Source organism: Triturus cristatus, chromosome 7 (genome assembly GCF_964204655.1).
Source record: "Triturus cristatus chromosome 7, aTriCri1.1, whole genome shotgun sequence".
Taxonomy (NCBI): domain Eukaryota; kingdom Metazoa; phylum Chordata; class Amphibia; order Caudata; family Salamandridae; genus Triturus; species Triturus cristatus.
Window position 1 is genome coordinate 1702743062 of NC_140590.1, and position 26081 is coordinate 1702769142.

General features: G+C 40.3%; 1 protein-coding gene across 1 annotated transcript in view; it reads left to right on the top strand.

Moving 5' to 3' along the window:
* Positions 1 to 26081, top strand: part of LOC146812814 (alpha-2-macroglobulin-like protein 1) — an 848867-nt gene that overhangs the window by 524923 nt on the left and 297863 nt on the right. Inside the window, exon 23 of the mRNA XM_085615205.1 lies at positions 2748 to 2831. Coding sequence (XP_085471331.1) covers positions 2748 to 2831 — 84 coding nt within the window. The remainder of the gene's footprint in view (positions 1 to 2747; positions 2832 to 26081) is intronic.

Here is a 26081-nt window from a genome sequence, read left to right on the forward strand (position 1 = left end):
TGTATCCCAGCATCGTGAAGTCTGGCTGTGAGGGTGCGATGTGAGAAGTGTCAAAAGCTGCGGAGAGGTCTAGTAGGAAGAGGGCCTCAGTGTGGCCCTGGTCGAGTAGCATGCGGATGTCATCGGTCGCGGAGAGGAGTGCGGTCTCAGTGCTTGGTTGCTGCGGAATTCAAACTGAGAGGCGTCTAGGATGGAGTTCTCTCCGATGAAGGCGGTCAGCTGAGCATTTACGAGTCTTTCGTTGACTTTGGCAGCGAACGGGAGGAGAGAGTTTGAGCGGTAGTTTTTCAGGTCCGCTGGGTCGGCTATGGGCTTCTTGAGGAGCGGCTTGACTTCGGCCTGCTTCCACTCATCTTATAAGATGCCGGATTCGAAGAAGGTGTTGATTGTCCGTCCTAGTTCAGATGCGATGGCGGCGGCAGCCTTGTTGTAGATGTGCGGCGGGCAGGGATCCGTGGGGGCTCCTGAGTGGGTGTTCATCATGGTCACAGTGGTGTGTTTGACAGTGGCAAGGTTTCAGGTTGTGATGGTCGACTCTTTGTCGGTGGGGGGGGGTTGTGTCTGGAGTTTGTTCGCAGAAGTTGTCGTAGAGGGCCTTGATTTTCAGATGGAAGTAGGAGCTGAGCTTGTTGCAGAGTTCCTGGGATGGTGTGATGTTCGTGGCCTCACTGGGGGGTTTGTTGAATTGCTGTATGACGTTGAAGAGGCGTTGGTTGCATTGGTGTGGATTTTGTTCCTGATGAAAGTCCGATTGGTGTCTCTTATGAGCTGGTGGTATTCATTAAGGGCGTTCCTGTAGCTCTTCAGATCTTCCGTGGTTTTCTGGTTTCGCCAGGTTCTCTTGAGGCGTCTGCAGGAGCGCTTCGCTTCTTGGAGTTCGGTGGTGGACCACACTGGGCACCACCTGATAGACAGCTTCAATGGGCTCAGTGCCAAGCAGCCTCCAAACATCTTGAGACTTTGCTTAGTGTCATGTAATTTCCACCCTATGGTTGGAATGGTGCGTTTGTGGACGGCATAACCGTTGTGATGGTACCATACAGATTCTATGCACCCCTCAGGATATGTTGTCCGGTAGCCGAGCTAGATCACAGCGCCACAAGTACCCCTAAACCTAGGCGGGTAGCAAATTGTTCTGCCGACCACTAAATTGGACAACCACTGAATATGACAAGTCCGATCCCCCAGAGATCGTGGTAACAGATTTAGAACACCTTTGCCCAGTCACTTGTGCCCTCTTCTTCTTCTCAGAAAAATATACAAGGAATACACAGTGGGCCATTTTCAATGTTTATTGAACCAAAGTGATTCTTGCATAAAATATATGTTCTGCAATGATCAATAGACAGAAGCAAATGAAAGTGATTAGAAGTACCAGGACAGTGAACAGAATAAAAAGTTCCGCCATCGTGCTAAGTAAATGTATATATGCAGGCATTATAACACAATATAGAAATCTGGCATTCTTCTACTATGTAGTCTCTAACCTAGGTGTCTAGGGCATGTATATGTGTTCTGCCAAGAATCGCGGTTCTAGATGATCCAACCCTGGTTACCTGAAAGAAAGAATGTAAGTCCTCGTCGTGGTCACAAGCTGGACACCCTTCACAGAGATATCAGCAAGCTACTGGGTGTAGAGACCTCGCCAATGTCAGAAGAGCAGTCCTCTGACTAACCCCGGAAATACTTGTTTATTTAGAAGGAATAGCATCCTTGCGAATCCTGGTCAAGTCAGCATTGTTATGATCTATAGATAGCCATGTTGCCTCGTTGATAAAAAATAGAACGACATTTGCACAACGCGTTTTGAGGTCTTGAACATAGTGTCCAAGGAGTCGCATAAAGGCCTCTCGAAGTGGAATCTGTAAGTGATGCAGTTTCAGAGAAACTAATCCAGTGTTGTCACAAATGCAAATGTGTGTAAAAGGTTATTGTGTGAAATGAAAAGGCAATGTAAGAAATGTGCACATGGTGGAAAATGGCAGCGTTCCTTCATGGGTCTAACTGATATATACAAGACTGGAGCAGCTTCCCGTCATCGTTGTGCCCTTCCTCAGATCCAGTCGGCTTCATGGCCCCACTGAAGACTTTCTAATGCCATAAAAGTTTCTAGGATTAAAGGTAACTTTGTGACTAGGATGAATCTTGTCCTTCTATCTGTCCCAAGCTCCCTCTCAGTCTGCCTTAAACCTTACCCTTGTCCCCAACCTGTAAGACCGGTTGCCTGTGGTTGGCGCTTTGTGCTTTTAAGAGCTACTTTTAAATACACACTTTAAAAATTCATACCTGTGATTTTACCCTTAGGATTTTTGTTGTTTTGCTGTCATTTTATTTATTAAAATATTCAATGTTTATCTAAATTGGTTTGTTTTACTTCATTACTATTTGAGCACTGTATAAATACTTTACTTATTGCCTCTAACTTAAGCCTGGCTTTTCTGTACCATCGTTACCAGGGGGTCTAGCATGGGTTTATTTAGTGACTGTTGTGATTCACCCTGACAAAGATTGTGATTATCAATTGAGGTGGGCTCTCACACCCGCCCCATATCCTCTAATTTCTTATAGATCCTCTGTAGGTTTTGAATAGACAACACATGCACTCAGGAACTGAATGAATTTTCTCCCTTCTTGGTGTTGGTTAAACCTCAATTGCACCCACATATATCCACAAATGCTTAATTTTTTGCCATTATAATGTGATTAAGTCCGATGATTTCTTCTTTTATCTTTCTTCTGTTTTTCAGGTTCTTCTGTTTCTTCTGTTTTTCCTCTCTCGCCCCCTCTAAACGTGATCGCGGGTTCTGCCCGAGCTGAGGTGGCAGTACTGGGTAAGCACTTCTATGATAATTTTAGAAATGACACACCAACAATTTGCCGTTTAGAGGCAGTGGCAGCTTCAGTTTTAGAATGTCATTTATTTATATATCTTCCATGTTTATTTTCACTGCTGAATACAAATTGTCCCAATAGCATTCTTCCTGGAGGGTTCAGTTGTAGGGCAGAAAGTGTAGTGTTCCTATATGTCTATTGAGTCCTTGGCATGTGTATGATATGACTACCGACCATATTTGAAAAGCACACATTGCCATCTTGAGACTTGCGTCACTCCGGTGTGGCTTTCCCTACAGAGGACCTCATTCTAAATCCTGTTTTAATCCTAACTGGGCTCAAAGTGGGGTTTTCAACAAAATTGAAATACTAGTTCTGCTTCAGGGAATCCTCATCGATAACCATACGCGAATAGTCCCACTCACGTGCGGGAATCCCAGAGCACTTTTTGCAAAGTCACAATTTGTGTTGTATCTTTGCCTCAAGGCACAGACCTCGTATTTTGATTACGTATATGCCTTAAATCTATGGACTTGCCATAACTCGACTCCCTAAATATATCCCCAAGATGGACAGTCAATGCAACCCACCATTCCCTTGACCCCAGATTCTACAATGGTCCATAGGAGATACCATTAACCTTTGACATTACTTTGATTAATCCTGTGGCTTCCTGATGAAGGCCACAGGCCGAAACGCGCATAGAACATCATAACATTTTCTATTTCTGTCTCTTGGCCACAATAATGTACACTATTTGTAATTATCAATATATTGTATACTTTCTGTTCCATTGTGTACTAAGGTCAATTAAATATTGTGCATTTTCACTATATATTATTAATTAGCAGGGTGAGGAATGGATGCATGTATGTATGAGCATGAGTATGTCTGTTGATTGCAATGTAGGTCATTTATATTATTTTTATATTTGTATTGTAAATTATTGAGCTTATAAACACAGTGATACTGTTTTTCATTGATTAAATAGATTTCTCAATTTCTGCTATCAATAGATATTTTTGCTGTGTCATTTTTTGTGCCCTCAATTAGTATTTTTAAATTTACTTGCTTAAGTTACCCCTTGAAACTCATTGTTATTATCCATGCTCTAAGCAAGTCATTTTGTTGCAGGGGCACCCTTCTTTTCTCAATTCAGAATATGGCCAAAACACATCCTCACCTGATCTGCAGCCTATGTTACCAGATTCTTATGACCCCCAGAAGATGTAGTCACTGCTACTCCTTCAGGTACACCCTGAGAGAGCGTGAGAAGATTAGCTGACACGGCCAATAAGAAATTAGAAAAAGTCATAAATCCCTGGCTGGAAAGACATCCAAAGGGCAAGGAGAGTCTAGTCCCTCTCTCAGTGCCCCCACCTTACCTCTGGGAACTCCCGTACTTGGAGATCTAAAACGACAAGGCAAAATGAGAAATGGCATCCCAGTTCAACATTTGCCATTGAGAGCAGAGTTGACGTCGTGGACTCATAGGGCATCCTGGAGAAAGAGACCATCAAAGTCAAAGGGTTTGTCAACTTCGAGACATGGTTTGATGTGGAGATGTTCTTTTTTTTACTGCTCTTTATTAACATTTTCCTGTTTCAGTATGCATTATATGACAGGAGCACATGAAGAAGATCTAAAGACAACTTTGACACATCGAACAGATGTAGCAGTTTGCCGCTACCGGCTGTGATCAAAGTTGTCAAGACATTCCAACGCTGCAGAAAAGAGACAGCAGAGTGGCTTTCGAGGATAAAGTGCACAGGTTCCATCTGAATCTGACTCAGAGTATTCCAGGCGTAATTAACTATAACTAACTACTCCACCTCGTCAGCCACCTGCACAGTTTCCTTCTCTGCCTCCACTGGTAATTCCTGTGAAAACTCCTCCAGCCATGCCTAATGGACCTGTGCTCCAATGACTCCACTGACACATCTACTAAGATGTGAGAAACCAGGGCTTTTTGCAGTGTCTCCCCACTTTTTGCCCCCATTTTGACTACTAAAAGCAGTTTTTCTGAGTCTGATTGTACGCTGCGCTAAGTTAACCAGACCCAGAGCCAGTGCCCTGTGTAAAAGGAATATGGTAATTAGTTGTAATTACAATTGGTATGGCAACCTAGCCGTAAGCCCCTAGTATATGGTAGGGCATGTAGGTTTAGAGACCCGGCAGACTTAATGCACTGAAGTATGCACTGCTGTGCTACCTGCTGTCATTTTAAAGGCTGTCCTGCTTTGCAGAGTAGCTTTTAAAATTACATTATATGCAAATTTGACTTTGGAATTAAAGGGACTTCCAAAGTCTTAAACTACGTTACTTGTACATATATGTCACCCCTAAGTACTCCCCTAGGTGCCCCAGGGATAGGGTGCCTTGTAACTATATGCAGGGACATTATAAAAGCCATTTATATGCTGTAGGGAGAGAAAAACTGCCTATTTCGCTTTTTCCCATTGTAGCACATTGGCTCGATAGGCTAACATGGGAATACTTTAATAAAGTATAACTGTTGATAGGAGTGAGCTAAAAGTATACTTCTAAATATTAAAAAGATAGATTAAATCCACCAACTTACCAAGGTTAGATTTATTATAACTATCACAGAAAAGAAGAAATAGAACGTTCTTTCCCGATGAACCCAAACCCAGCCTTCCAGCTTCCTCTCCTGATTGGCCAGCCTTTGACCGGCTGAGCCAAACTGCTTTGATGAGGTGTGAAGTGACCTGCATAGAGACAAAGGACATCTGGTGAGAGGAGATCTGCAGCTGCAGAGCCAAAGCCATGATGGGGGTGTGGTAGCCACACTGGTCTTCCAAGAGGGAATAACAGTTAGGGCAGGATATAGGCTCACCCCTACATCCTGCACCCCCAGCCAGGCAGGAGCCCCAATAAATGACAGAGGGGCTGAAAGGAGAATGTCAGGGTAACTTAGCCATACCAGTGGGTTGGCTTTGCCAGATCTGAACCTCCAGGAGAGAGTTTCTCCATGTTGGCATTTAAAAGAACAGTATTTTCTGGGACAAGAATATGCCACACTTTGGAGGAAGATGGCATACTTCAAGGTGGCACCCCGTGCCCCATTTGTCAGGGTTGCCCCCTGCTTACCACCCAAGAACACTGGAAACATATGGGAGAGCTGTCCAGCAACTCAGATCATTGCCTGAAACTACAAGAAGAAGAAGGACTGTCCTGCTGTAACATTCACCTGCACCAAGAGGATTGCACTCTGAATGACTGCACCTGCTGCACACATTGGAACTACAGCCCTAAGGACTTTGCCTGGCTTTGAAAAGTGAAGGAGTGGACTCCCTAAAAGCAACAGATTAAAAGAACTCCACCTGCATTATCTCCAGCAAAAAGAAACCAAATAACCATGTTCAATTGGACTTGAAAGGATTTGGTCATATGCATTGTGAATGACGTTGTCTCCGAATCCCAAGGACACTTTGAAACCCCAAAAGGACCTTCTGGAAAAAGATCCAGATTTTGAGAAGATATGGAGAATATTTGGCAAAAAACTCTATAAGGTGACTAGGGATGGACTGTGAACTCTGCTCCACCAGCGGAGTTTGCAGAGTTTTGCTACTCTGCGCTCTGTTTGGAGTGCAGCAAAAACTCCGCCCTCCACAGCGTGGTAGGGTTTACTGTCGCCAACCCCGGGGACGGATTGTGAGAGAGTAACTCAAGCATACATTCCAAGCCTCGTTTCACACCCTGAGGAAATGTCCCGCATCTTAAGTCTCTTTTTGAAATCACCCAATGAGAGGGCTTACATCCTGGAAGTGAAGTTATAGAGGCTGGGTGAAAGAGTATTTTGAAAGAGGTGAGTTAAAGGGCCCTGTCTGTGTCACCGTTGGGCTTGTGATGTCCCAGCTCCCGGGGAATGCTGGGTCTATTAAAAGGAAAGTGCAGGGGAGCATCTTCTGTGTGCGGTACTGAGAAGGGTAGTGTGCCCTTGAACTACCCTACTGGTGTGTCATGCTTCAAATATTCCTTCTCACCCAAGACATCATCTGTGCAGCACAATATAGACACCCCTCATTCAATGAATATCTCTCTGTACAGTACATGGGAGCAAGTTGGATCTCTGACCCAGTGCAGGACTTTGGAGAATTTGCATGCCTGCACTTCTGTGTTCCAGCTTGCATTACTGGCGGGAGAAGGAAGCAAGCTTTTAGTGTCTTCTGAGGGTGCGCAGCACCTTGGCGGATGCTGAGGAGGAAAACATCTCTGGCTTTCTCCAATGTTTCATGCTTCTGTGGTTTTAACCTGCGGGGGCAGTGGAGCAGGAGGAAAGCAGCTGGTGTCCCCGATGGCTGCTGAGCGCCTGTAGGGGATGCAAGGCAAGTTCCAAGTATAGGTATGAATGTATTTTTTTTGTTATAATATCTTTATTAGTTTTAGAGAATATAAACAATTAAAATACCATAATAAGCAATACAACCAAAAAGAGAGTTACACAATAAATAAATAGATAAATAAGCATTCATCAGTATAGATATAATCAATGTCATATATATCACCGACATAAAATTTAATATGATGGAAAAAGCAATAAAGAAGCAATACGAAAGAATTAATGTATTTTTTAATGTATGAGAAGAAAAGTTTGCAGCCGGGAGCTATATCTCACTCGTGCTGTTGCTTGCCTCAAAGGCGCCTTCAGGAAAAGTGTTTAAGTCCTGACAAAGGGCGATCAATGATAAAATTGGGGGGTGTTCTTTATTTTTTTAGTTGTGACATGCCGCTTGTCACTGACAGTTCTCAGGTAGAGAAACAAGGGAAGAGGCGTATCGTAAAACAAGCTGTGCATGCAGAGCACGCAGACACACACATAGCTAAAATAGAAACAGTCATTTGAATTGACGTGTGTCTGACATTTACCAGCTGGGTCTGCATCCACTGCTAATGACTGTTATGCTGTCATGTTGCAGAGCTCTTAGAACTGCAGATGATTTTAAGCACCGAAGTACGTGAACCAAATCTTAGTTACAGCAGGAAGGGATAAGAGCAAAGCATACAAATTTCGTCAAACAGTACAGCTTTTCTGCGTTTGTATGATACAATTGAAAATGTAATGGTTGTTTTAACCCCTTGGCTGCGGCGGGAATTCCGCCGCAGTGCTGGGGGGGGGTTTGGGGGCAGCGCGGTGGGGCTGTGCTCATGACGGAGCCACTCCGTCATGAGCCACGGTTGATCTGTGCTCATGACGGAGTGGTTCCGTCATGACTCCGCACACTGCGCTAATCGCCCGCACAGGCGGGGAATCAGCGCAGCGTGGGAGGAGCGGCGGCCAACGGCTGCAGCATGATGGAACCACGAGGACACGGCACCCGTGGCTCATGACGGAGTGGTTCCGTCATGAGCGCTGAAAGGGTTAAATGTACTGCACTTCAATCACCTGTGATGTTACTGGTGGCAAGAGAACATCCAGCTGGTGATACATTCTTACTTAATTTGTAATTTCTGGCCAAGCAGCTACTTACTCCATGGTGGGCGGAACTCCATGGAATCTTGTGGAGTTTTTCTGGAACTCCGTGGAATTCTATAGAGGAAAGCTCTGCAAGTTCCACCCACCCCTAAAGGTGACCGACCTGTCGTCGAGAGTCAAACGGCTGATGTCAAACCGCAATTCAGCCTGAGATTTATGTTTATGCCACTGAAGCACTGGATGTTTTCTTCGTCAATGAGATTTCCAGGAGTTGAACGAGGCATTGTGGTAAGCGATGTTGCCACCACTGAACCCAAAGCCGACCAGATGAGGAGGCTCGCGCGAGGTAGAGAGCAAAAGCTTCAAAAAAGTGAGAAGGTCAGAAGGTAAAAACTTGACCATGGGTCTAGGTCAAATTCGAGATATCACTGTCACCAATACCATTCCAGGGGGTGACATCGTTTACATCGAATGCGCTACAACGCATTCTATTACAAAGCAGTTGTTACAATGACTGAATTGTTACAACACAAACCATTACATTGCAAGTCGTTACAACGACTTGCTGTAGGGGGCAGAAGGTGTTGAATTTACAATCCAACACCTTTCCTGCTGTTGCACAAACTGAAGGAGGAATAGTAAATTATACAATTCCTAAGTCCAGCACACCCCCCACAGCAAATCGTTGTAACGACTTGCGATGTAGTGGTTCGCGTTGTAACAATGCGGTAGTTGTAACGACTGCGTTGTAATGGAATGCTTTGTAGCGCATTCGATGTAAAGGGGTACATTCCATTCCAGGTCTCCCATGTGGTCTTATCACAATACCACATCCTCTGGCCATTCCTCACCTACACATGCAAATTCTTCTCCAGTGAGGATATCTGCTCTGGATGACATCAATACCTTCCAGGAGGTCCTTATAAGAGATGCCAAGAAGTTTTCTTCATCTGTAATGTTGGAGACATTAAACAAACATACCGTCTCAAGGCCATGACTTTCTCTGGTCCCAGGCCTCATTGAATTGGCCATGGATCTTTTCTTGACACTGGCCTCTGTCAAGGTGGCTTCTTCTTGTCTACAGAAGTATTACAGACCACCTGACTCTGTGATAGTGTTAGTTGCTCTCATGCATCACTCCACAGCACCATCAGACAATGAGAGTAAAAACCTGGTTCAGTTGGAAGCGAAGAATGTGGCACATCTGCCGCTACTATGAAGCAGTGAGCACTTGTGCACTTCTAGAGAGGTGTGCTAGGTCACTCTGCACTTTCTGCAATTCTTCATAGATGACCTTCCAAGAGACAGACATGAAGACTTCAAACAGATCATAAATAAAGCAATGATAGTTTCCAACCAAGTCATAAGTGCTGCAGCTGATAAATCCCTTATAGCAGCCCATGGATATTGTCATGGTTTGGCTTTTAGTCGTTACACTTCGCTCAGAATCACAGGACTTAAATCAGAGACAAAACACAGGTTTTGGATCCCCCCTTTTTGGGGAACACATTGTTTGCATTACATTGTGACTATAAGATATCTCACATAAAAAACAGAACAAGACACTTTATGTGCAGTTGGATTGGTGAAAAGAAAGGAATGCAGGACCCATTCCTTTAAACCCTACAACCACCGATATTATCCCCAGAGGGTTCAAACCTCTAAATGGCCTCAAATTCAACAACAACATTATCAGAGGCATCAACAGCATAGACATCAATCTCGAGGCAGAAGAGGTCACCAACAGTCTGCCCCAGCCACTAAACCGGCCACTGGGGGCAAACAATGAGCTCTGATTTCACCCTCTGCCATTATCCATTGCTGTGGGGGGAAGCATTACATCTTACCTGGTCGAGTGGAATACCATAACTAGCGACAAATAGGCTCTGAATATTCTGCAAAATGGATACTTTCTTATATTCAAGTATCTTCCACCAACAGTTACATCAAAGAAATCATTCCCTTTTCATTGGGAGCAACTTCAGAATGACGTCTCCATCCTCTTTCAAAAACAGGCTGTCAAAAAGGTCCCAATTCTTAATGAATGAATAAAACTTGTTAGACCTGGCTTGTCCAGTGTGTTTATCCCTAGACTTTTTACCCTCCTTTTTTGAACCTGTTTTTGTTGGTTTTATGACTCCGGGCACTTTACCAATGCTGGTCAGTGCTAAAGTGAATATGCTCTCTGTGTTAATTGTTATATCAGATTGGTATGTCCACATTTGGCTTATTTGATTTACTGCTTAGTCCCTAGAACAGTGCACCATAAGGCCTGTAAACCAAATGCTGCTAGTGGGCTTGCAGCACAGATTGTGCCACCCACACAAGCAACCTTGCAAAAGGGTCTCAGGCCTGCCAGTGCAGTGCCCGTGTGCAGTTCCTATTGCCATGTCAGCCTGGCAAGGTCACCCACTTGCCAGGCCCTATACTTCCCTTTTCTTACATGTGAGTCACCCTTAAGGTAGCCTCAAGGTACCCCTGTGGGCAGGGTGCAGTGTTTGTGAAAGGCAGGACATGCCCTGATGTGTGTAGCATGTCCTGATTGTGAAATGCTGCCAGTTTAATTTTTCACTATTGAAAGGCTATCTGTCCCAAAGGATAGATTGGGAGTTTACTGATAACATTTTAGAAGTATAACCGCCCACAGGAACAAGATATGAAAATTGAGTTTAGTATGCCGGAACTCAGACTCTAAAGATACACTTTTTAGTAAAGCAGATTGTTACATTCTGGGTTTGAAAATACCACTTTTAGAAAGTAGGTATTTTCTTGCTTAGCCATCCAGTGTGCCTCTGCTAGGTTTGTGTATTGACTGTCTAGCTTTGGAGTGACAGGGGCTGGAGATATTCCATCTGTTAAGACAGCCACTTGGGGGGCAGAGGTGTGTCCTGCCTTTCCAGGGTGAGTCGGGGATGAGCTGAATAGACCTGGGCTGCATTCAGAGTAGTGGGAGGAGATTTCTTTCACACCTTAATGGACCTGGTCTGCCTCGAACAATACTGTATCTACCTCCTGCCAGGAAGCTGGGCCAAGGAGGACAGAACTGGTTTTGCTGAGCACAGACACTCTCTGCCTTGAGAGAACGAAGGATGTTGTACTATAAAGACCACTGAATTTTAGATCACTTTTGAACTTCAAGAGGAACCTCTGCCAAGGAGAGGAGCTGGAAGAAGCTGGAGGAGGAGTATTGCCCCTTTGCTGTGTGCTGTCTGGGGTTGGGCTGCAGTAGCTGTTTCTGCCAATGGGAGGAACTGTGTGTGTATCTAACTTGACAAAGTATCGCCAAGGGCTTGAAGTAGAGCTTGTCCCCTGTTCGAGAAGTCTCAGGAACAGAAAAGACGTCACCATACTTCTGGGCACCGTCTCTGGAACCTTTGGTTTCAGTCACCGCTGAAGAAAAGAGCAGCCAACTCTGCCATTGAGTCGGTGGCTGGTTCCATGTCCTGAAGTCACCGCCGCACTTCACACTGCATTTTCGGTCTCACCTATGCTGCTGAACAACTGCCACCAAGCCGTTGCTTGCACCGTATGCTGTGAGCACAGCACTCCACACCGTCTCGCTTGACTCTGCCCGGACGTCACCGACGTCATAGCTGCCTGACCCGAACATTGACCGGCACCATCGCCAGCACCGTGACCTGCCAGCACCACATAGAGCACCACTTCACTCCCCATCGTAAGCATAGTCTCACCAATGCTGTTGGACGACTGTCACCGAGCTGCTGCCTGCACCATGCCGTGAGGGCACCACACGCTGCACTGCTTTCACTTCATATCACAACCACGACGGTCGCCCTGACCGACTCATACCAAAGGGAGTGACCGCAACAAGAAAGGTACTGTCTACGAGACTGACGACGCTTTAGCTGACCCGCACCAACGTGCTCGGCTGGAACTGTTAGACTTTGTTGTTTTCAGCATTGCAGTAACCCCAGACGGAGCTACCAACTCGGAAGAACTGTGTTTTCAATTTATATTTGCAATTTGAAGGTTAGCTTGCAAAGCACCTATTTTTACAGTATTGTATGTTGGATTTTTGTCATATTTGGTATTGTTGGTTTAGAATATGTTTTGCTTTTTTTTTTTCTAAACTGGTGTGGTGTCCATTTGTAGCTTTTTCAGTGTGTTACTGTATGCATGCACAAATGCTTTACACACTGCCTCTGAGATAAGCTTGTCTGCTTGTGCCATGCTACCAAGGGGATGAGCAGTGGTTACTTTAGAAGTGTATCCCCCTTACCCTGACTAAGAAGCAGGGTCCCTACTTGGACACAAATGCAAACCATTGCCAACTAGAGACCCCCTTTTCTAACAGAACTGTATTCCCAAACCACCAAAAACCAAGCTCAAACCCATTCCAGACCCGAAAAAAGCGACCAAGTAAATTTGCAAAGAAAAGTGCTGAATGTTGGTGCTGCATCAGATCTACCCCCAACTCCATCTGGGGGATTGGCTAGTCGAACATGTATATCACCTACCTGTAATCGTGACAACATCAGCCAAAGCATGACTAGTACCCTGTAACAGTAAAGCAAATGTACCTGCATGAAAAATTCAATAAAATACTTTGAAATAAAAAATAAAAATAAAAAAATCCATTGGGTCATTAGTAATGCAACAGGAAGAAAATGCCATATTTAAATCTACGAACAACAAGTTAATAACAAAAACAATAATTCTCCATTGGTTCAAGCTGAAGAGAGGGCACAGGCTTTACAATCTAAAAGAAGATATAGGGCTCTGAAGAGGTGAGGCTTTGATACGCTCAGAATGTACTTGTTTGTTCGAAGGTATGCATCAGGGGGGAAGAGATATGGTGTGCAATTGCTATTCCAGCCCATTGTTTTAGGATCAGTACCCAAGGATTGTTGCCAACCCATACCACTTCTCAAGAGAGGGGTGTATCATTTTTTCTAGTCTCTGATACCTCCATAAACAGTTCATCCCATTTCCTGGCAATAAGGTATTTACGGATGCCTTGTAGTTCCTCTCTATTTAAAGCTATACTTTCACTGGCTTTAAATGCATGGCAGTCATTGGAGCACATCTCATGAGGCTTAAGATATTAGTCTACCTCTATATGGATGATTGTCTAATCAAAGCTTCAACGTATCAGCAAGTGTACCAATATTACCAGATAGCTGTCGTCATCCTCAGCCAATTGGGACTGCATGTAATTCATGAAAAATCCTCTTCCATCCCAGTGCAATCCCTTTCATTACCTGGAAGCTGTACTGGATACAATAAGCAAAAAAGTGCTTCTCTGGGAAGAAAGACGATTATCAAGATACGGTGAGAGACGTTTATTTTGAATTGTAGTAATTTGAAGAGAACAGCCCAGCCAACAGAGAGGCAAATATTGTCTTTCCTAGGATCAGTGGAATTCTACATTGTTCTGGTACCAGATGCATGCCTGAACATCAGACCTCTGTAACAATTCCTGGGGATTCAGTAGGACCAGCTCTCAAAAAAATGGGATGAGGACAAACTGACCCTAAAGATGCACAGAGAGAAATCTTTCAGCTGGGGTGTCTTCCAGCTCATCTCTTCCGGGGAATGAGCTATCATCAAGAGATTCCAATACATATTATAGTAACAGATGTTTGCCTCCCCATCCAGTTGAGCTTCTCACATGGATCTCCTTCAGATTCAAAGCCCTTGATCTCCATAGGATCCGACATACCACATCAACCTCCTGAAGTTGAAAGTGGTCTTGCTCTGAAGGCTTTCCTTCCGTCCTTCAAGACAAGCTCTCTCCTTGTTCAGACAGTCAAGAGAACAACCGTGCATTATATGAATAAGCGGGGAGGGATGTAATCCAGAGTGCTGTCCCTGGAAGCTCAAACATTCTGGAAATGACTAGTGTTCAGGAATCTCAGGATTATGGCTGTCCATCTCCCAGGCATCCAGAATGCGCAAGCAGACACTCTGAGCAGAACCAATCAAGAGGACCTCGCAAGGGTATTAAACAACGCCTCTCCTTTTCGCAAGCCATATTTTGCGAAAATAGACTTCTTCCCAAAAGGAGTAAACAAAAAATGCCCAGACTTTGCCTCAAGTTTTTACCAGCCAAGCTCTTTGGGGAATGCCCTATGGATCACGTGGTCAGACAAGTTTTCTTTATGCCTTTCCTTCCATTTCCCTGCTCATCATCACACTAACTAATTTGAAGGCAAGAACAAATCTTATTGCCCGCAAGTGTCTGCACCAATAGTGCTTCACAAATCATCTCCACAACTCAGAATGGCCACACAGGAGGCTACCCTGCAGACTGAACCTTCTGCACAAGTTCAGCGGCCAGCTACTGCACTCCAACATTTAACTTGGCAGCTTGGCTCCTGATTCATACAATCTGACCATTTGAATCTTCCTCAGGAGTGGAAGGATAAGTTGAGAGAAGCCTAAAGACCATCTATAAGGATGTCCTAGTGCTTTAATTTATTTAATTTTTTTTGACAGAGTCTTATGTAGCTTGAACTTGACCCAAAGGTATCGGGTATCAAAGCGCTTTACATAGCACCAGTTGCGTTACATGAGGAAACATTCATTTTTTTGTTAGGCACGGGGAGATTAAGGGGAAACAACCTTTACAACGCAACTTTTACAACGCTATGCTATTACAACGCATTTTTTACAACGCAAAAGGTTTTACAACGCATGCATGTACAACGCATGCTGTTATATGGTAAGTACTTTTACAACGCATATACCATTACAACGCATACAACGGAAAAGCTTTTACAACGCATGCATTTACAACGCATGCTGTTATATGGTAAGTACTTTTACAACGCATATACCATTACAACACATTTTTTTATTTTTTTTATTTTTAAGATAAATGTGTTTCGAAAAATATTTAATTAATATTGTATTGTTTATATTAAATACTATATTTGATAAATATGAAAAAGTAATTTTTGAGTATAAATTATTTATTAATTTATAAAAATTTAAAAATGTGAGTAGTTTAACAAAAGATTAATACGTGAGTATTAATTTAATTAATATTGTATTATTTATATTAAATACTTTTTTTGATAAATATGAAAGAGTAATTTTTGATAATAAATTATTTATTAATTTAGAACAATTAAAAAATGTGAGTAGTTTAACAAAACATTAATACTTGAGTATTAATCAAATATCAAAGAGTATTTTTAAAGTTAAATTAAATAAAAATAAATTTAATAATAAATGATTTGTATTATGAGAAATTAATACTTGAGTATTTTTTATTTTCTATTACAAACGTAATAAATAATATAAAAGATTTTAAAAAAGAAAGTACTGTTGGAGTATATAAAAAGTAATTAAGTAATATTGTATTATTTAAAATTATACTATATTTTTAAAATTATGAAAGATTAAATAATGTGTACAAATTATTTAATAAATATTTAAAAATATTAAATAATAGAAGTATTAAAAATAAAGAAGAAACATTTAAATAATTATATTAAGAACTTTATTTTTAAAAATATGAAAGATTATATAATGTGTATTAATTATATAAAAAATATGTAAAAATTCTAAAAATGAAAAGTATTATAAAATATTAATACTAGTGCATTTATTTTTAAAAAATATATTTAAAAAATTATTAAAAAATTAGTATTATGAAAGATTAATACTTGAGTATTTTTAACCTTCTTTTTTAAAATGTAATGATTGTAAAAAAAAATTTAAAAAAAGTAAGAGTACTTTTGGAGTATTATAATATAAAATATGAGAAATGTTAAAAAAAAAATAAAGAAAAAAAAAAAATTGTTAATATTAATAGAGTAATTAGAAATGTATTTAACATGAAATTAAACCAAAATAAAATAGAGCAAAGAAAATAGAACTTACTTTAACAAAAATTCCCACGCTTTTGCATTGAAGTCTATGAGCTTATTTGTCCTTCATTTATTTTGGCAGCTTCAGAATATACAACCCGCGGAACAAGAAAAGAAGGAGCAGAAAGAGAAGTTTGGAAGGAAAAAGAAAATAGAGTCGAGGTAAGGAACACATTTAGTAAATTTACATTTAAAAAATAACATTTTACATGATTACATTACAATTTAAAAAAATAATAACAGTAAACAAATAAGGTTTATTAAATATTTCTTTATTGGAACAAACTTTAAAAAAAGTCATAATTTTTATTGATTTTTTGAACATAATGTACATTATTTAGAAAACATATAAATAATTTATTAACATTTATAAACATTTATTTACAGATTATCTAAAAAAAATAGTCCGGTATAAACATTGATGCGCGCGATGACGTCATGACGTGAGCGTAGACGTAATGCGCCATTTTGAAGAGCATCGGAGGAGGAAGCAGCAGGAAGCTGATCTGCGTCCAGGTAGGAAACATTTTCACTTTTAATTATAGATTAAACCTTTAACAATGATACATATATAGTAAGAAAAGAATAAGGAGAGGTTGCGGAATAACTAATTGATGTTGAAAATGTTTTAAATCATGTCCACATTTATGTCATTAATGTATGCCTATGTCGGGTCGCGCAAATGAATTGGTTCATTACAAAAATGTATGTAACTGTAAAATTATTTTTAGTTACTGCTCACAAAGTTTATTTCGAAACTTCGGAACCAATAATACTGATTTAGATCTTCATTTCTAAGAGAAAAATAATGACGTATTCGTAAAATTTGGAAAAAAGTGATTGTTAATAAATTGGTGTTTATGCAGCAATGTGCATTTTGGATAATGGCTTGACTTGTAAAATTTTTAGTAGTTTGATTTTTGGTGAATTATTAGGCCGGTAATTAATAAAGAAGTTTTCTGAAATTAATCTACTGGCGTTTGGTTTTAGAAAAATTGGTCCAATACTATGGAACAGTAGATTTTATCACATTGGTAGTTTTGCAAAAAATGAAGATTTGAAAAAAAAAAAAAAAAAAAAAAGAGACCCGACTTGTAAGTTTGAAAAAAAATTTAGAAAAACATTGTATGCCAATTGTAATTAAAAAATATTTAAATTTGGAGCAAAGCAAGAAAGTAAGTACAAAACTAATTTTAGAAAGAAAGAATGTTAGAAAGATTTTCCAGGTAGTCTATAGCCACACACAACGAAAATTGTTGTACAATAGCCAATAGTCTCTCAGACATTTCCTTAGTTTTGACAGTTACTCGTGGGTTTAGACTACCTGCAAGTGTTTGGGCTAGTCTCATTTCTTGAAAACTTTGCTCCTTCTTCAAAGTTTCCAAGAAAGAGTAGAAGTTAGGATGAGGTTTGCCAATTGTGTGGTTGAAGGAGTTATGCCATCCCTCAATGGCATTGTTTGTTTTTGCTTCTCCCTCTAAACAACTCGTGTAGCAGTTCCACCACTCCACATGGAATCGTGGCTTCCTCCTGCGACCCGATCTGCTTAGGTGCCCAATCCATGTGTCCTCGAAATAATTTAGAATGGGTGCCAATTTCTCTTCATTACTTGTATAATAAACAGATTCTATAATTGCAGTGTAGTACTCGTCCACACTATCGGGAGCAACAAAACAAAGTGCAGTTAATTTTTTTAGTTCAAATTGTAGTTTGCTATCACGAGAATATTCTGCAACTAGGGATGTTTTTTGTAATTTACGCCAAAATGCCTGGGAAAAATGGAAAAAACATCCCTGAATTTGGGTATCCGTGTACATTTTATTGATCACATTGATCATGCTCAATTCAAAATCAATAATTATTTTCCTAGGACTTTGAGATGTTTTACTTTTAATAACTGATAAAAGTTCAGTGTATGTTGCAGAAGTCTTATCAGGTAGCAAACTATATACTAAGGGTATTACACTATTGTTAATTTTAGCATGTATAGTGTAAATTTGAGTGAAAGGATGGGGTGTACTTTTAAACGTCCCATCCATCATCCAAATTTCACTATTTTCTAACTTAGCAAGGTTACGTGGGGTACTAAAAATGAGAATTCGTTTCTGAGGGTTTTCGTTATCATGCAGAAGGAAAGGTTCATCAGAAAAAGAAATAGAAAGATCATGTGGAATTCTAATGTCAGAGAAAGAATGTGGTGTAGATAATTGAATGTTACTTGCCTGCTTTTGTCTTTGAATAATTCTTCTCAAATTAGGAATTATAGGCATGTTACTAGCAACATGACTGGGGACATGCTGTGCAACCTCTCTTAAAATGGATCCTGTAGAATCATTGGAGGTACTTGCAATAGCTTTCATTTCGTTAACTGTTTCTCGTATTTCTACCTCCATTGCAGAGGCAGAGTGGTTATGTTCTGATGTTTTCACAACTAAATTATCAAGAGTAACCGCTCTGCCACTGCAATGGGTAGTGTAGTATTGCACACACCTCCAATGATTTCTAGGAAAACCTATTCTTTCCTTACTATATATGTATCCTCCATGGTTTAATAAATTTTTTCCCTTCCTGGATTTAATGTATTTCGCAGCTTCAAGACTAGACATTATCTGAAAAGAGAAGAGAAGAAAAACAAATTAGGATGTAAAAGTAAATGCTATACCTCAAATGTTACCCCTACACCATCCAACTTCCCCATCCAACACTTTCCCTACTGCTGCACCTTCCTGGAGTTACAATAGTAAATTGTTACCCCTACACCATCCCACACATTCCCTACTGCTGCACCTTCCTGGAGTTAGAATAGTAAATAATACCCCTACACCATCCAACACTTTCCCAACTGCTGCACCTTCCTGGAGTTAGAATAGTAAATTGCACCCCTACACCATCCAACACTTTCCCTACAGCTGCACCTTCCTGGAGTTAGAATAGTAAATTCCACCCCTACACCATCCAACACTTTCCCAACTGCTGCACCTTCCTGGAGTTAGAATAGTAAATTCAACCCCTACACCATCCAACACTTTCCCTACTGCTGCACCTTCCTGGAGTTAGAATAGTAAATTGCACCCCTAGACCATCCAACACTTTCCCTACTGCAGCACCTTCCTGGAGTTAGAATAGTAAATTGCACCCCTACACCATCCAAGACTTTCCCTACTGCTGCACCTTCCTGGAGTTAGAATAGTAAATTCCACCCCTACACCATCCAACACTTTCCCTACTGCTGCACCTTCCTGGAGTTAGAATAGTAAATAATACCCCTACACCATCCAACACTTTCCCTGCTGCTGCACCTACCTGGAGTTAGAATAGTAAATTATACCCCTACACCATCCAACACTTTCCCTACTGCTGCACCTTCCTGGAGTTAGAATAGTAAATAATACCCCTACACCATCCAACACTTTCCCTATTGCTGCACCTTCCTGGAGTTAGAATAGTAAATTATACCCCTACACCATCCAACACTTTCCCTACTGCTGCACCTTCCTGGAGTTAGAATAGTAAATAATACCCCTACACCATCCAACACTTTCCCTACTGCTGCACCTACCTGGAGTTAGAATAGTAAATTGGACCCCTACACCATCCAACACTTTCCCTACTGCTGCACCTTCCTGGAGTTAGAATAGTAAATTGGACCCCTACACCATCCAACACTTTCTCTACTGCTGCACCTTCCTGGAGTTACAATAGTAAATTGCACCCCTATACCATCCAACACTTTCCCTACTGCTGCACCTTCCTGGAGTTTGAATAGTAAATTGTACCTCTACACCATCCAACACTTTCCCTACTGCTGCACCTTCCTGGAGTTTGAATAGTAAATTGTACCTCTACACCATCCAACACTTTCCCTACTGCTGCACCTTCCTGGAGTTAGAAAAAAAACTTCTTCCAACTGCAACCCTTATTTTATATATTTTGGGATTATATTAACATTAATAAGTAAATGGTTTGTCTAACATATTGATGGTTTAAATACAATGCTGTTTAAAAATACCTTGTTTTTTTGGAATTCCTTTCCTTGGTGAGGCTTCTGAAGTGGAATTGGCCTGCTGGCTGGAGTTTTCAGTTATGTGTTGAACTGAATCGTACAACAAAGTTAAAAATAATTGTCTGGAAAAATGAAAAAAGATAAAATGAAAAAACTGAAAGTTGTTGACAAATGCAAATTTTGAATAACTTTTTGAAAATATGACATTGAATATAACTACTAGTACATAACACTTTCCCTACTGCTGCACCTTCCTGGAGTTAGAATAGTAAATTGCACCCCTACACCATCCAACACTTTCCCTACTGCTGCACCTTCCTGGAGTTAGAATAGTAAATTGGACCCCTACAACATCCAACTCTTTCCCTACTGCTGCACCTTCCTGGAGTTAGAATAGTAAATTGGACCCCTACACCATCCAACACTTTCCCTACTGCTGCACCTTCCTGGAGTTGGAATAGTAAATAATACCCCTACACCATCCAACACTTTCCCTACTGCTGCACCTTCCTGGAGTTAGAATAGTAAATAATACCCCTACACCATCCAACACTTTCCCTACTGCTGCACCTTCCTGGAGTTGGAATAGTAAATTGCACCCCTACACCATCCAACACTTTCCCTACTGCTGCACCTTCCTGGAGTTAGAATAGTAAATAATACCGCTACACCATCCAACACTTTCCCTACTGCTGCACCTTCCTGGAGTTTGAATAGTAAATTGTACCCCTACACCATCCAACACTTTCCCTACTGCTGCACCTTCCTGGAGTTAGAATAGTAAATTGCACCCCTACACCATCCAACACTTTCCCTACTGCAGCACCTTCCTGGAGTTAGAATAGTAAATTGTACCCCTACACCATCCAACACTTTCCCTACTGCTGCACCTTCCTGGAGTTAGAAAAAAAATTCTTCCAACTGCAACCCTTATTTTATATATTTTGGGATTATATTAACATTAAGAAGTAAATGGTTTGTCTAACAAATTGATGGTTTAAATACAATGCTGTTTAAAAATACCTTGTTTTTTGGAATTCCTTTCCTTGGTGAGGCTTCTGAAGTGGAATTGGCCTGCTGGCTGGAGTTTTCACTTATGTGTTGGACTGAATCGTACAACAAAGTTAAAAACAATTGTCTGGAAAAATGAAAAAAGAGAAAATGAAAAAACTGAACGTTGTTGTCAAATGCAAATGTTGATTAACTTTTTAAAATTATGACATTGAATATAACTAATAGTACATAACACTTTCCCTACTACTGCACCTTCCTGGAGTTAGAATAGTAAATTGTACCCCTACACCATCCAACACTTTCCCTACTGCTGCACCTTCCTGGAGTTAGAATAGTAAATTGTACCCCTACACTATCCAACACTTACCCTACTTCTGCACTTTACTGGAGTAACAATAACAAAAGGAATGACTAATCCATTGTGGAATTTATAACACTGAAAATTTAAAATACCTTTTTCTGTTGCTGATTGTTTTCGTGGTTTCTTGGTGCTGCTGGCTGCAGGATTAAGTTATTTATTTTATTGATTTAATCCACAAAGTTGCAACCGATTGACTGTGGAAATGAAAAAAAAATTTAAAAAATAATGTTACTTTGACAACGTTGGTTAAAAAAAAAAAAACAATTGATTGTAAATCTGATATTTTATTTCACTCTACATCACATAACATACTTTTCATGGTGCTGCATGACATATGAGTATGAGTAACAATTGGTACAGCAAAACATAATACACTTTCAATGCATTATTAAATAAGAGTAATAATGGATACCCCTACACCATCACTCAATTACTCTACTGCTGAACATTCTGGGACTTACAATAGTAATAGTTACCCCAGTACCATGAAACGCTTTCTCAAATGCAGTACCTAACTGCAGTCATATTAGTATTTGTTACCCCTGCACCATCGCATAATTTCGTTTATGATGCAGTGTGAATGTGTAAAAAATTAATATAATCCCCTTTACCATACAACACTTTTGCTAATGCTAAAAATATATTTATTAAATACTAGAATTACAATTAAAACACATTTACCTTCACAATAGTAAAGGTGAGTCGATTACGTTGAGGTGATGGAAAATTAGGGACAAGAATTCTTGATTTTGAAAAAATAACAAGTTTCTGTTTTTGGAAAAAAAAGTAGATGATTTAAGTTGGTATATATTTTTAATGATAAAAAATTAGAAACAGTACATTTTATAAGTTAATATAAAATTTTTAAAAACATATTTTGTATGGAAAGAAAACATGATTAACGAAAAAGCAAGGTGTTAAAATATATTAGTGACTTACTAGTAGTTGCAAACTAACAATGCTTTTCCAAACGAATGCAGTGCTCTCTCAGTGGAGGTCGCAGTGGAGGTGTCAGAGGGTCAGGTTCTTACGTCTGGTCTCTCTGGTAGTTGATAATCAACTGATTGCAAAATGGTGTCTTCCTGGTATTTATAAGTTTTAGTCAGTGTCACTATTAATTTTTTAAAAAACAGCGTTCGTTGTGTTTTTTAGTATACTTTATTTTTCTGTGGAAAATGATAATTTAAAAAAGCATTAAAAGATGTTTTGTTTTCATTCATTTGCTCCGTTTTGGCATCCATTTTGGAACATGTCTTTTGCTATTGTTTTCATAGAAAGTGTTGTAGGACAAGTTTTACAAGTGAGATTGATAAAATGGCGCCTATGTGTATGTGTCTTCTGTTGTACTGTTTACTTATTTTCCGATATATTCATGATAAAAATGTGTATGAACTGTTGTTAAATTTTTCGCTATTTGTGTTAAACTTTGAAATCTGTGAAAACGGAATTTTTGGGGGAAATGGGAGTATTAATTTTAATACTCGAGTACTAATTTTAATACTCGAGTATTAATTTGGTAATGCATTTGAGTAGATTTACGTACAGTTTATCTCCACATTTTAATACACTTCCCCACCCTAAAACCCCTAATTTCCCTGCATCCCGTGCCAGATTTTATTGTACTTTTTATTAAAAAAATATTTTTTTCGCGTTGTAATGGTATGCGTTGTAATGGTTTTCGTTGTAACAGCACTTTTAAGTATTTTAATAGGTTTAGCGTTGTAAAAGTATTCGTTGTAAAGTATAGCGTTGTAGTAGTGTTAGCGTTGTAAAAAATGCGTTGTAACGGTAGGCGTTGTAATAGCATGCGTTGTAACGTCATACATCCGAGATTAAGTGATTTGCCCGGAATCACAGGATGTTCAGCGTCATTTGCCGAGACTCGAACCCAGCTCCCCAGATTTGAGGTCGACCGCCCTAGCCGTTAGGCCAACTCCTCTCCTCAATTGGAAGAGATAATGCATCTGGTATGCTTAGAATAATTCTGATCGTATCACCTGCCAAGAAAAAAACAGTACTGCCATAACTTTTTCATTCAGCCCAATCGAAGCTCCAATTCCCTTCAATTAAAGTCTACCTTGCCTCTATCACAGCCTACAGAAAATGACCTTCATACATTTCATTTTCAAAATTTCCCTAGTTAAGGATTTTCTTCAAGGCATTAGGAATGTTATCCTCCTATTCACAGACTGTAACCTCTGCAGGAGTTGAATATAGTCCTTTGTTGTCCCATCAGTCCTCCTTTTGAGCCTAGACATAATCCTTCCCTACAACACTTATCATGGGAAGCTTCGTTCCTAGTCGCTATTTTCTTTGTATGCATGGATAGCAAAATCCAGGTTCTTTGTTCTCACAAAGCTTAATCACTTTTTCACAGTAATAGGGTTGTGATAAGAACTCACCCCAAATTCCTCACTAAAGATGTATCCAACTTTCATGTCAACCAAGATACAACTTTATCTAAATTATTTTAGATTCCCTCTTCTTAAGCAGCAAGATATCTCCACATTCTTGATGTGAGAACTGTGTTTAAGATTTATCTCTACCAAACTAAGGATTTGAGAAAGTTCAAACAATTGTTTGTAATCTATGGTCTATTGCAGAGTCAGGCATGGTTCACCACACTGAAACAATCTTTATCTAGATGGATAGTCTATTGCATACTTCTGTGCTACCAGAAAGCTAATAAAAACTTACATGGAAAGAAAAGCCCATTCAACCAGAGGTAAAGTGGCTACTGCTGCTTTCCCATGAAATATTCCAATGTCTGAGATCTTCAAAACAGCAACCTGGTCATCTTGTTCACACCTTTACAAGAAACTATTGGCTTGATTCACACTCTAGAGCAGATGCCCAAATAGAACAAGCCTCTTTGAGAAATCTTTGTTTAGTGTTTGTTTTCTATTGATATCTTCCCTCATAGCTTAGGTTAGGAGCTAGTCATTCTATTCAGGGCGTATGAATATCAATGGAGATCTGAAGTGAAGGAATGCTTTTTTACCTGTATTGCTAGTTTTCCATTAGGGAATATCTCTTAAAATGATAGCAACCCTCCCCGATGAAGAGATAAACTTTGGTTTATACTTCCATGTTAATTACTGCATGAAAAACAACTGAGTAAACTGCTACCTACGGGACATGATGGGGCATTGGAGGTCTGGGTGCCCATAAAGGCACAGTGCTCTTTTGTCTTTCTCACTTTGTCCTTTATTTTCCTACAACTCACTTTAAAAGACAACATAAAGGCCTTGAGAAGAATATTTTCAAAATGCCACTCTTCTTTCATTTAGTGAACCTTTTTAAAGCTTAAGTATTATCATCCATCTTCCAAAGTAAGTGAATGTAATTGGCAATAGAGCCTGTTTTTAGGCTGCTAAATTATAATTTTGTGTACATAGACTTCATGGCATTTCTGAAGTAAGGTGAGGATAATACACAAAATGCGGCTAAAGAAAAAGTGCTCCGGGATGCCCACACGTGACAAGGCTATTCAGTGTTTATTATTTCAATACAGATTTGCCTGAAGGAGAACTAGGATTACAAGAAGCAAACCATTCCTTGTGCAGACCAAAACGCACATGTACACATTTTCACAATTCACGTTTCCCCCCCAAACCCTTTAGGGAGCCACCATCCAACCCAAGGCCAATGTGTATCAAGGAGACGTCGGAGATTGTGGAGCCATTAGTCACATTCTGCATGGCGATCCCACCACCTTGCGTTATGCCTCTGCTACTGCATCTACTCCCAGTACCAGCTTAATGTGTTTAATCTACATTAAAACCTTCAAAGAAAGTGTAGAATTAGAAGAACAGGATTAATTTATGCATAATAGGAGGAATGTCAACTGAAGTCTAGGAAACAGAAAGACATATTTGTAAATGTCACATGCCCTTCCAACTGCTGTGTAGTTCCCAACCTGCCCATCTCTGATAGAAACCTCTAGCCACAGATTCCTCACCTTTTGAGTATTCCTCAGCCATCAGGCTGGGTCCAGACACTAGTAGTTTACTCAATTGTTCTTGATGCAGTAATTAACATGGATCTGGAAACGTTTCAACAGTACCTCTGCACGCTGGAAGGTGCCACACAGATGCCATTCTGCTCTGGGCGTTACTTGAGGGGCCTATATTGGTGCCACTCTTGCGCGCTGATGTCAGTTACTTTCTTTCTACTTCTCAAGATGTGGATCCAGAGCTTCTCTCATTTTTCAGAGACATTATTCTCACAAATTGTCAACTCTGTGCAAGGGATATCTCCCCCTAAGATGACAGGTTTTAAGCCCTGTAAGAACTGTCGCAAACAGATGTGTGTGACAGATCCCCACTAGGTTTGCCTGTGATAACCGGGGTCAAGCAACGATTTCAAGACCGGTGGAGACTTTGCATCAGTGAACCAAAAGGCCATCAAGGAATAAAAGGCAAAAGTTTATGTCATGTAGCTCAAGAAGATGCAGCACTGGAACGTTCCAAGTCCCATTGCAAGTCCAAAGCGCGTCCACGGTCCTGCTTTCATAGTTGATGGAATGACTCTCGAGGCCAGTCTTCATTGTGCTCCAAATCCCCAGACAAGCACAAGAAACACAAGAAGTCGAAG